This window comes from Chelonoidis abingdonii, chromosome 1, assembly GCF_003597395.2.
Source record: "Chelonoidis abingdonii isolate Lonesome George chromosome 1, CheloAbing_2.0, whole genome shotgun sequence".
Taxonomy (NCBI): Eukaryota; Metazoa; Chordata; order Testudines; family Testudinidae; genus Chelonoidis; species Chelonoidis abingdonii.
In genome coordinates this window covers 64,438,375-64,451,268 of record NC_133769.1, presented here as the reverse complement: position 1 = coordinate 64,451,268, position 12,894 = coordinate 64,438,375, and the positions used below count along the sequence as shown (strand labels likewise).

General features: G+C 40.7%; 1 protein-coding gene and 1 long non-coding RNA gene across 4 annotated transcripts in view; one reads left to right on the top strand and one right to left on the bottom strand.

The window, feature by feature from the left end:
* Nucleotides 1-1,911: 1,911 nt before the first annotated feature.
* USP15 (ubiquitin specific peptidase 15) overlaps nucleotides 1,912-12,894 on the bottom strand; it is a 133,598-nt gene continuing 122,615 nt past the window's right edge. For 2 of the 3 annotated variants that reach the window (XM_032769682.2, XM_032769683.2), the window contains 7 exons: nucleotides 7,804-7,887; nucleotides 7,606-7,700; nucleotides 5,609-5,800; nucleotides 4,544-4,659; nucleotides 3,274-3,549; nucleotides 2,823-2,893; nucleotides 1,912-2,394 (listed from right to left, as the gene is read on the bottom strand). In XM_032769682.2, coding sequence (XP_032625573.1) covers nucleotides 2,275-2,394; nucleotides 2,823-2,893; nucleotides 3,274-3,549; nucleotides 4,544-4,659; nucleotides 5,609-5,800; nucleotides 7,606-7,700; nucleotides 7,804-7,887 — 954 coding nt within the window. In that variant the 3' untranslated portion in view covers nucleotides 1,912-2,274. Of the gene's footprint in view, nucleotides 2,411-2,822; nucleotides 2,894-3,273; nucleotides 3,550-4,543; nucleotides 4,660-5,608; nucleotides 5,801-7,605; nucleotides 7,701-7,803; nucleotides 7,888-12,894 lie in introns of all 3 variants that reach the window. The other variant, XM_032769684.2, reaches the window with a different exon arrangement.
* Nucleotides 7,900-8,953, top strand: LOC142046856 (uncharacterized). The gene is made up of 2 exons (XR_012655902.1): nucleotides 7,900-8,434; nucleotides 8,787-8,953. It is a non-coding gene; the product is annotated as an uncharacterized LOC142046856 (long non-coding RNA).

Below are 12,894 nucleotides of genomic sequence, written 5' to 3'. Positions count from 1 at the left end.
ATGTCTAGTTGGCAGCCAGTATCAAATGGAGTGCCCCAAGGGTCGGTCCTGGGGCTGGTTTTGTTCAAAATCTTCCATTAATGATCTAGAGGATGGCGTGGACTGCACCTTCAGCAAGTTTGCAGATGATGCTAAACTGGGAGGAGTGGTAGATACACTGGAGGGTAAGGACAGGATACAGAGGGACCTAGACAAATTGGAGGATTGGGCCAAAAGAAATTTGATGAGTTTCAACAAGGACGAGTGCAGAGTCCTGCACTTAGGATGGAAAAATCCCATGCAGGGTTACAGTCTAGGGACCGAGTGACTAGGCAGCAGTTCTGCAGAAAAGGACCTAGGGGTTACAGTGGATGAGAAGCTAGATATGAGTCAGTGTGCCCTTGTTGCCAAGAAAGCAAACAGCATTTTGGGCTGTATAAATAGGAGTATTGCCAGCAGATCAAGGGACATGATCAGTCCCCTCTATTCGGCATTGGTGAGGCCACATTTGGAGTACTGTGTCCAGTTTTGGGCCCCACACTACAACACGGATGTGGAAAAGTTGGAGAGAGTCCAGCAGAGGGCAACAAAAATAGGGTACTGGAGCACATGACTTATGAAGAGAGGCTGAGGAAACGGGGATTATTTAGTCTACAGAAGAGAAGAACGAGGGGGGATTTGATAGCTGCTTTCAACTACCTGAAAGGGGATTCCAAAGAGGACAGCCCTAGACTGTTCTCAGTGGTACCAGATGATGGAACAAGGAGTAACGGTCTCAAGTTGCAGTGGGAAAGGGTTAGGTTGGATATTAGGAAAAACTTTTTGACTGGGAGGGTGGTGAAGCACTGGAATGGGTTACCTAGGAAGGTGGTGGAATCTTCTTCCTTAGAGGTTTTTAAGGCCCGGCTTGACAAAGCACTGGCTGGGATGATTTAGTTGGAGATTGGTCCTGCTTTGAGCAGGGGGTTGAACTAGATGACCTCCTGAGGTCCCTTCCAACCCTGATATTTTATGATGAAACTGAGGATCAGAGCACCAAAAGCTTATTTCCCCTCACTTCGGACTGCTTCAAATCCAGTGAAAATCTATTCTTGTTCTGCATGGGTCCAGGACAAGTCCCGATCAAAGGACAGATCCCAGGGTCTGATGTGTAAGGCCACCACTGTAAGAAAGTCCTAAAATAGAGAGTGCCTGTCCTCCTTAGTTTGAGCCTTACATGCTGAGCAACAGGCTGGAAAATAGCCGTACGTGCGGCAGGTCAGGCAGCAAATATGTATATTTGATTCCAAAAGGTGGAGGGGTGTCAAATAGACTGCTTTAAAATGTTTTTTTTTCCCCCCTCTCATCTGGATCTTCTGAATTGGACAGGACGCCCTGGAACAGAGTCTGCCTGGAATTCAAACTGCACATTGATCTAGAAACTATACCTGAACACAATCCAAACAACAACAACAAACTAACAGGAGATTTGGGGTTTAAAAAAAAATAAGGAAGGTTCTCTGCTTACAGAGTGAAGCTAGCTGCAGAAAGGAAGGAAGGAAGGAATTAGGTGTCCACCTGCAGAGCCTCTTGAACATCTGGTGCTGTGAAGAGGCTCTCATGAGGTTCCAATGGGTACAGCTTTCTAAAAGATCCCCAAAGCTCATTGGTACTGAGGGAACATCTCAACTGAGAATATTCAGATGTCCTTATAGAAGAACAGCAGTTTACAATATACATGTTGGTTTGAAAATTCAAAAATACTACACAGCTGGCACATTTAAAAAGTCCAACTGGTCTGAAATATTCTACCAGTTGCAGAGACATCACTAGAACAAGTAGAATCTCTCATGCTAATGGAAATTTTTAAGTGAACAAAGCTTTTCATATATAAATATAAACACAAAGTGTTTGTGTAGAACACTTTGTGTAGAACACTACACGTTTGTGTAGACAAACTTTTCAATCTCAGCTAGAATCATACTCATTTTAATCACTTCAGTACAAATCCGTACAGGAGTGGTTCTCGAATTGTTTCATGCAGACCAGCTCCCTTCCTATTCATGCTACAATGGACTGTATCCCTTCCCATATGCAATCATATAACATACCTGTAGCAGTTACAGCAATTGTTTACATAGTAAAGAAAATATTTAACGTATCTTTAGCTGTGTTTTCATGAAGTTCAGCACGTGGAAATAAGGACTGCAAGTACCATGTGACCAATCTGCACCTCATCAGCAAGTGCTCCATGGACAAAGTTTGAAACACACTGTCTACAGAACTAGTTCAGCACATCAAGTTTCATTTTTGCTCTTACCATGGATCTTCAGCACCTAGTTTCTCCTTTGTTGTAAATAGTTCAATGCACTCTTTCAATTTCACAAAGGGCCTTTTTGGAGGTTTATATTCCACACTTTCATGTTTTTCAAAATCCTAAAGAGAAGTATTTCTTGAGTTAAGAGAACAAATGAAACAAAACTCATTTTAGTGATACCGTCTTACTATGAACAGCACCTACAAGCTCCTAAATATGGAAAACTGCTCAGAATGTGTTCAAATGTGATTTATTTTTTTCTAAATTAGTAAGCCTCAGATCACTTAAATTGTAGATATAAGGTTTTTTTTTTTTTTGGTTTTTTTTTAAAAAGAAGGTCTCTATTTTAAGATAAAGTATTTATTACTTTATCTTATTACTTTAGTATTTAAGATAAAGTTTATTACAAAATGCACTATATCTCTCTACTCTTTCTTTGAAATATTTCTAGAAATCTACACTTAACATAAATAGTGCATTAAATCATATATTTGCATGATAAAAGTTTAGTCATTGATGAAAAAGGAGTGCAAAATAAATGACTTACCTCTGCTGCATTATCATCAAAGTATCTTTTTTTCATTTCAGGATCCCAATCCAAAGCAAGAAAAGATCTTTCTAAGAAGGAAAACACATGTTCCTCTCAAAAATACATTTATTATCTGAAAGTGTATGTTTAATTTGTACCGATTACTAATCAAAATAAACTAAAATAACTGTTGGTACAAGTTTAAGAAAATCCAAAATTTGGTTTCATTAAAATGTGTGAAAGTTATGTATTTCTAAAAATCAACAGCTTGCAATGTCAAGCTGAACAATGTTCATTGGCTTGAACAAGAGATGATATACATATTTTCCTGAAGACAGACTATAAGCACATAGATACATATATGCATGTACTGGGAAAACAGATGGTGCAGCTGTTAAAGGAAAATGGTACCAGAAACACAAAAAGCATTGTGATCAAATTTAACCAAACCCAGCCCCCAATGACTTACCATCAAGCCTAAGTTGCCTATCATCAAATCTAATATGTCTGGTATCATCTTTGATATAGTTGGTGTCAGTACTACCAAAATTGTTGAACTGGAATGTAAACAATCGTTTTTTGTGTCCCGTAAGTAGTTGACCTTTGCAAGTTTCCTCAGTACACAATCCATTTTCAGAATCATTGTCCCCTCCAACTGAGTCTTCTGATTGGCTGTTTTCATTCTCTGAAGGAAGTTCCTGATCCTGGCTGGATTCGTCATCTTGTTCATCTGTCTCCATTTCACCTAACAAAATAGGGCGTAATTCAACAAATCTGAAAATGCATTCCACTGAGGCAGCATGTTAAGGTGCCACATTTTAACTCCTACTATAAAATTCTGAATTGTCATTGAAGTTAGGAGAACCAGCAAGATGTTTGTTACACTCCACAGGAATTGTGGCTTTTTAATTTTCTCGTAAATACCTCACATGGTCTCCTTCTACATATACCAGAGTTGAAGACAGTTTCTTACAAACTGGAAAGGACCCATCTTCACTCTATACACAACTTTACATATACACTGCCATTTTTTATTTCATTTTAATGTTTCCCCATTCAGCCAGTGTTCTCACACACTCTTCTTTTCACTTTCCTCATACTTTCAGCACATACACTGGAATGTTCAACTAAACTCTCTCTAGATATTTATGACACAAATATTTTCTTCTTTTGAGCCCAGATGTTTGTGAACATGCTAAGAGTCCAACCAGCAAAAGGAAACCTGATACCTCATTTTTAAGAGTTTAACTCCTAGCTAACAGGTCACTACCACTCTAATTCTGCTAAGTTCCTTGCAATTACTGTCTGGTGAACAAATTGCCTTAAAAGTTAAAAGAAGAAAAATAACAGTCCTGCTGAGTTTAGTAACTTTGAAGCTTGAAGTAGCTACACCACTCAAAAGGAAGTTTAAATATCAAGGCTTTTAAGCCTCAAAATTGCCAATTTTAAAACATAAATTTGGCGGCTAGTCTGATGGTCTAGTAGCAATGCGTTATCCTGACACCCAGGGAGTCAAGTCTGGCTAAGTGAGAACTGGAAGTGCTGCAATGAACACTTGCATCAGTTTTTAACACTTAAGCTTGCCTGCAGCGACACAGACTTAATGTGGTGGCTTTGAGGGAGGTGGTTAGAATAAAGAAGAAAAAGGGAGAATTACAGTAATTGGGCAGAAAAGCATTAAAGTATGAATCTTACACTGAATGCAAAATATTAAACAAATGTAACTATTCAAGCCTTACTTGGAGATCCTTCTTCATGTATTCCATTTGGGCCATTACCATTGATACCATGGTCCTTACAGCAGTGCAGGGATCCTTCAGTGTCTTCACTTTCAGTACATGTTTTCACATATCGGCTAAAATAAACAATTGAAAATAATAATGAGCATTTGTATACCACTGGGTTTTGTTGAAGATGAGTATTTGCTTGTAAAGTGTAAGAGCACTGAAAATACAGTAGGTAGTGTAAATGCTCTTACAATGTACTGTATTCCTGCAATGAGCCACAGTTATGCTAAATGAACAAAGTTAACTTATATCAATTGCTGCAACAAACTGTTTCTGAAGCACATTTCTTTTTGCTTTTTCTTTAGAGTTATTTTTTTTGTGTGTTTGACCTCTTTTGCTCTATATTAGTTTCTGTTTTATTTAGTAACCCAACCACATTGTCTGTATAACTGGTCAGAGATAAAAACATTTTGTACACCTTGTACAAAGAACTATGAGGACATGTCTACAAGAGAAAGTTATACCAGTATAAGATAAGGTGTGAATTTAAACTGACATAATTATACCTGAAGAAGAGTTTTGTATAAGCTCAAAAGCTTGTCTCTCTCACTTACAGAAGTTGGTTCAACAAAAGATATTACCTCATCCACCTACCGGTATAACTTCCTGTGTGGATGTTCCTATTCCAGAATAAGAGTCTCCACAGGGACAGCTATACCAGTATAGCTATTCTGAAACTTTCCCATGTAGACAAACCGTAACTGCCATGATTAAACAATGTCCCCTCCCCTCACAAACAAACCCAAAAACCCTCTTCTCTCCCAAATATAACCACCCTCCTTCAAACATGACACCATTTTTCGATGATGTAAATGCCATCAAAAATCAGACTAAAACCAGGTCTAGTCTGGCTCTCAAGAGGTTAAAAACTTAATATAGTCTTGACAGAAAACAAATATAACTGCCTGTGAAAATCTAATCAGAGTTCCCTAACAATGCATATAAAAAGCAATCATCTACAGAACCTGATTATTATTGTTATTTACATTGAACTGTTTTTTCAAGTAATATTCTTACCACATTCTCAACAGCAGAAGGTTATACAGTTTATCTTCAGTATTGTTTCTAGGCACTGTTATAAGAAAAGGTTGACCAAACAGTGAAGAACCACTATGGTGGCTGTAACTGGTGTGTCTATACTTTTCTCTTAAACAAACAGGAATTATGACTTGCTCTGTATCCTCTGTTCTGTTGATAGCGATTTCAAATCTTAAAAAACAGAGAAGTAGGTGAGAAGAATCTGACAGAAAACCAAGACTTCTGTTTATTGCATGTTTCTATGCAATTAATTTATTTAGCTGAAACTAAACCTAACTCCACACAAATTTATACTTAATATTAGGGCTGTCATGCAATTAAAAACAGAATCGTGATTAATCATGGAATTAAACAATTGAAACAATAATAGAATATCATTTATTTAAATATTTTTGGAAGTTTTCTACATTTTCTAATATATTGATTTCAATTACAACACAATACAAAGTGTACAGTGCTCATTTTATTTTTATCACAAATATTTGGACTGTAAAAAACAAAAGAATAGTACTTTTCAGTTCACTAAACACAAATACTGTAGTGGAATCTCTACCATGAAAGTTGAACTTACCAATGTAGAATTATGAACAAAAAAAAATTGCATTCAAAAATAAAACAATGGAAAATGTTAGAGCCTATGAGTCCACTCAATCCTACCTCTTGTTCAGCCAATCGCTAAGAGAAACAAGTTTGTTTACACTGCAGGAGGTAATGCTGCCTGCTTCTTGTTTACAATGTTACCTGAAATTTGGAACAGGTTATTACGTCGTCGATTTTTGTAGCCGGCATTGCAAGGTATTTACCTGCCAGATATGCTAAACATTCATATGCCCCTTCATGCTTCGGCCACCATTCCAGAGCACATGTACATGCTGATGACAGATTTTGCTCACTTAATACCAAAGCAATGTGGATTGATGCATGTTCATTTTCATCAAGAGAGTCAGATGCTACAGCAGAAGGCTGATTTTCTGTTTCGGTTGTCAGGTTCTGTAGTTTCCATATCAGACATACGAATGTTGCTCTTTAACTCTTCTGATAGCCTGCTCCACACCTTGTTCCTCTCAGATTTTTGGAAGGCACTTCAGATTCTTAAACCTTAGGTCGAGTGCTGTAGCTATCTTAGAAATCTCACATTGGTACCTCTTTGCAATATGTCAAATCTGCAGTGATGTGTTTTTAAAATGAACGTGTGCTGGGTCATCATCCGAGACTGTTACAACATGAAATATATGGCAGAATGCGGTAAAACAAACAGAGTAGGATACATACACTTTTCACCCAAGGAGTTCGTCACAAATGTAATTAATGTTATTTTTTTTTTCCTAACGAGCTCATCAGCATGGAAGCACGTCCTCTGGAATGGTGGCATGAAGGGGCATATGACTGCTAGGATATCTGGCACTAAATACCGCGTCTACAAAATCACCATGCAAATGCCTTTTCTCACTTTCAGCTGACATTGTAAATAAGAAGTGGGCAGCATTATCTCCTGTAAATGTAAACAAACTTGTTTGCCTTAGCGATCGGCTGAATAAGAAGTAGAAGTGAGTGGACTTGTAGGCGCTAAAAAGTGTTACACTCTTTTGTTTTTGAGTGCAGTTATGTAACAAAAAATATCTATATTTGTAAATTTCACTTTCACAATGAAGAGATTGCACTACAATCTCTACAGAAATACTATTTCTTTTGTTTATCATTTGTACAGTGCAAATATTTGCAATAAAAATAATATAAAGTGAGCACTGGATACTTTGTATTCTGTGTTGCAACTGAAATCAATATATTTGAAAATGTAGAAAAATATTCAAAATATGTAATGCATTTCAATTCTATTGTTTAACAGTGAGATTAAAACTGTGATTAATCACAATTAATTTTTTTGAGTTAATCGCATGAGTTAATTGGAATTAATCGACATCCCTACTTAATATGAAAGTATTTCCTGACAATAAAAAGAGACTATTTGAACTTACACATAGATGTCATCGCGTTCCATAATACTACCCAAATTTTCATCCATAGCAAATATTCTGTGGAACCTATGATTGTATATATCAGTAACTATCATCTAAAAGGAAATAAAAAATTAAGTCACTCTCTTAAATTGGTTTAAAGCAATGAAAATATTTAACATTGGGCTATGTATAAATGATTCCTCAGCAATGTCTTACCTTATCTGCAGCAACACCAGATAAAGCTGACAGTGCTGTGCAAAGGTCCAGTATATTTCCAATTTTCGGAACAACTACTTTGTACTAAAAAACAAAATGTGATAATTTCTCACTCTTAAAGGACTGAAGCCGCCTGAGAAAAGTTGTCATACATCCAGTCTGTGTACACCCTCAGTGTGTGTCTTTAAATTCTTATTTAGATTCTCATTGTGCATGGAATTTACAACCTACCATGTAACAGATTTACTCATTACATTTATTTGTTACTGCAAATATATTTTGGACATCTACAGTTTTAATTGTCTAAAAGTGAACATACTGAATATTACATATAACACTCTACAATGTGCCATTTCATGTGAGGCCACTTCTACTTTTCCATACAAAAACCCAACAGTGCAATGTATTTAGACACAGAGTAATAATTTTCAAAAACACCTATACCCCATTTTCAAAAGTGACTTAGGCCTGGTCTACGCTACAAAGTTAGGTCAAAGTAATCTGCCTTGCCTTGACCTATTTATGCATGAGTCTACACTCAAATTTGTCTCTGGCAAACATAAGCAGCCTTTTTTGGTGACAGTTAAACCACCTTCCCAAAGGACTTTGAGCCATACAGGGCCGGCTCTGAGTTTTTTGCCGCTCCAAGCAAAAAAAATTTTCCCACACTCCCCAGCCCCGCCCCATTCCAACCCCTTCCTCAAATCCCCGGCCCAGTCTCCTCCCTGGGAGGGAGAGAAGGGGAAGCGGAGCAGTGGTGCACTCAGGGGAGGAGGTGAGCTGGGGGGGAGCAGTTCCTCTGTCCCCCCAGGTTACTTCCTGTGGCCCTCCCCGTACCCCCCACCATTGCAGCTCACCTCCACTCCGCCTGCTCCCCTGAGCGCACTGCTGCCGCTCCTCCCCGGTCCCTCACAGGCTTGATGCAAAACAGCTGATTCGCACGGCAAGCCGGGGGTGGGGGGAGGGGGCGCAGAGAAGCAGAGCAGCAGCAGTGGAGCGGAGGTGAGCTGGGGTGGGAACAGTTCCTCTGCCTCCCCCGCCCCGGATTACTTCCTGCGGCCCTCCCCGCGCCCCCCACCGCTGCAGCTCACCTCTGCTCAGGGCCGGCTCCCGGCTTTTTGCATCCAAGCAAAAAAAAAAAAAAAAGGAGCCGGAATGCCACCCTTTGGAAAGTGCTGCCCCAAGCACATGCTTGGAGGGCTGGTGCCTAGAGCCGGCCCTGGATCTAGTCATAAGAACGATCATACTGGCTCAGACCATAGGTCCATGTAGCCCACTATCCTGTCTTCCAACAGTGGGCAATGCCAGGTGTCCAACAGGGAATGAACAGAACATGTAATTAAGTGATCCATTCCCTGTCGCCTATTCCTATTTTCTGGCAAACAGAGGCTAGGGACTCCATTAACATGTAGTAGACGTTTCAGAGACCAGAAAACAACCCTCTTTAAAACTCCTGTGTATTTCTGAAATGCCTTTTCCTGACTGCCCACCTTGGCAAGCACACCTAGCAGCTCTCCCTTGTGTGCAGCTGTCTAACCGACCACATCAGCTCTATGTACTAGACGTACTCCTGCCTAGAGAGATGGGAGATATTGGATCTCCTGTGCCTGTTGGGAGAAGCTGTGCACGAACCACTACAGACCAGTCATTCGAACATGGACATCTACAATCAGATTGCACAGGGGATGCAGGAGAAGGGATATGAAAGGGATCAGTTACAGTGCTGCATGAGACACTGTGGACACCTAGGAGGAGCCTGGACAGGGACCTTTGCAGTGGAGAGGATGGGAACCCAGTGAGGGTGTCCAGCTATGCGACAAGCCAGGATCTATTCAAGACTCCACCACAGCCTAGACAGTCCCAACAGCTATGCATGGATGAGCCCGCTGAAGGGGAAGGAATCTTGTGTCAGTGCGTGTATGCATTTTTCCTTACAATGTTTAAACGTAAAGAAGTGCCCAACTCTTAAGTTAATAGGACACAGGTATTGATTTTTCGTTGTTTTACTTGTATGAGAAACGATAGTGGTGCAATGAATAGAAGTAGTGTTATCTGTTTTTCATATCCCAGTAGGGTAGGGTTGGAGTGACATGCAGAGCAATTTTGTTCATGTACACAGGAATTTCCTTTGTATCCTCCTGAGAGAGCCTGATGAAACTTTCATGGAGATATGCAGCAATCCTCCCCCGAAGGTTTCTAGAGATGGTAGCCTTATTTCTTCTTCTGCAGTAGGCCATTTTCCCACACCAGTGCGCAATGAGTTCAGCAGACACCACTATAGTAAACAGGTTAGTGGCTTACAGATCTGGCAGCTTTGGGATGCCAGCAGCAGCTGTGCTCTCTGTGCCTTTGTTACCCTCAGAAGTGAGGTATCAGCTAAAATCACCACTGCCTTTTGAAAAAAGTGCCTGTACTCAGTGCCATTGCCCTGTATTTGTATCCATGGCATCAGGGCCAACATTTCATTTTTTCCTGGGCTTCAAAATAAATAGCATGCAAATTATAGGATATGGATGGCATTACGGGATGGAGAAAGTTGAATGATGGAAACTTGACCCATAGCTCCCGCTCAACCCTGGCATGATTCATTTTTACCCCACTGTGCACTGCAAACATTTCCCAATAGGTATTGCACTGGACAGTGGTGCAGAGCACACTGGGATGCCTACTAGAAGCACATAACACTTTACATCAACACAAGCACTCCTGGTGAACATGCACAGCACCATTTCAAGCAGGCAAGTATACACATGCCGAAGCAATATACTGTCTGTGGTGGCTGTATGCCGACAGAATTTGCATTGACCAAACAAAGTTTGTAGTGTAGACATGGCCTCAGACACTTAGCTAAAGTACCACTGAAGGTCAGTGGGACTGACACTCCTAAGTCTCTTTGAAAAACGGAACTGAGGTACTTTAAAGTTTTGCCAACTGTTCCACTTCTTTTTTTTAACTCCATTAAGTATAAAGAAAAAAAAAGTCAAGTCAACTAAAGCATGATCACACGGTGTTGTTAACTATCATAAAAACTGAAGTTAGACATTCTAGATACTACTCAGGAAAAACTGGTAGGAACAAGCAGGTGAAATTTTTCTTTAACTATAGTAAGAACTCCGAAGATCTATTATTTTTAATTCTAGGCAATCTTTCTCACTGTACGCTTGCCAGTGCTTTTTCAAAGACTAAAATACAACTTTTTAACATGCCAAATGGATTGCTGTTTTGTGTGAAGACAGACAATATTTTGCAGCACTTTCACCCTGGGGAAGTGAATGAACTCTGGGTTCCTGCATGGAGTTGCAGAATACTGATCAGATGACCAAAATAAAGATTTAACATTAAACTCTTTAGGATTAATTGTGTCCAGAAACCTATCAGTCTGTGAACGCACACAGTCTGTCCCAAGAGAATGTCAGACAGACATTTAGCACTTATGTGCATCAAAGAGACACAAGAGTAATTAGAAATAGACAATTATCTCATGAGTTGATTTCCAAATTAAAAAAAAATGTCACGTCCAACCATGAGGGCTCAACTTATCTCTTCAACTTCTCCTGAAATACACACTATTACCTTAACCTCAACACACCTAAACTCAAATCCTGCTTTTTCTTCCCTCTCTGCTACACTATTCTCCGTCACTTCTAATGTCACTATCATCTGTTACTCAGGGTACGTCTACACTGCACGATTATTTCGAATTAGCTTAAACCGATATTACAAAACAGATCTAATAAAATCGGTTTAGCGCGTCCACAGTGGGATCCCGAAATCGATTGTTTGCGTCCATGGTCCAAAGCTACCATCGATTTCAGGAGCGGTGCACTGTGGGTAGCTGTTCCTCAGCTATCCCATAGTTCCCACTTCCGTGTTGAGAGCACAGTGCCTGATGGGGCAGAAAACACTGCCCCGGGTGGTGCTGGGTACAGCCTCACCCCTCCCTTTGTGAAGGCAGCAGACAACCCTTTGGCGCCTTTTTCGCGGAGTGCATTGAGCAAACGCCATAGCACAGCAATCTTTCCCTTTTTTTTTTCACGTGGTGGTGGGGGGAAATAAACTGAGGAGCTGTTCCCTGAACCACGCCAGACACTGTGTTTGAACCTACAGACATTGGGAGCTCAGCCAAGAATGCAAATAATTTTCAGAGACTGCTGTGGACTGTGGGATAGCTGGAGTCCTCAGTACCCCCTCCCTCCCTTCATGAGCGTCCATTTGAGTCTCTGGCTTCCCGTTACGCTTGTCACGCAGCGCTGTGTATCCTGCAGTTTTTTATTCAAACGCTTTGGCATTTCGTGTTCTGTAACGGAGCTGGATACAACAGATTTGTCTCCCCATACAGCGATCAGACCTAGTATCTCCCGTACGGTCCATGCTGGAGCTCTTTTTGGATTTGAGACTGCATCGCCAGCTGTGCTGATCAGAGCTCCACGCTGGACAAGCAGGAAATGTAATTCAAAAGTTCGCGGGGCTTTTCCTGTTTACCTGCCCGCTGCATCCGAGTTCAGATTGCTGTCCAGAGCGGTCAGTGCTGCACTCTGGGATGCCGCCCGGAGGCCAATAACGTCGATTTCCGTCCACATGAACCCTAATCCGAGTTATCACTATCGAATTTAGCGCTACTCCTCTCGTTTGGGAGGAGTTCCGAAATCGATTTAAGGAGCCGTTTAACTCGATATTAATGATGACGTCGTGTGAACGGATACAGCGTTAAATCGGTATATCGGCCATTAAACCGATTTAAAGTCGCAGTGTAGACCTGGCCTCAGTCGTGTAACTGCTATCTTCTACTCCTCTTTCTCTTGACCCATCCAACCAGATTATGTCCAAACCCTGACTTTCGCCCTCCACAAGCCAATCTCCTTTCTGCTCCTGCAGCCAAAATTCTCATCAGATTCTTGTCTCTCACCTCACTTACTGTACCTGCTTCCTTTCTGGCTTCCTTAACATGCACATTGCCCCCTTCAGTCCAAAAAAAACATTGCTGCTTAAGTAACTCAGTTCTGGCCGTGTCACTCTCCTCTCCCATCTTTCACTGTTCCCTCTCCTCTATCACACCAGGTTCAAGTATTCAAGGGCTTTCACAACTCAGTC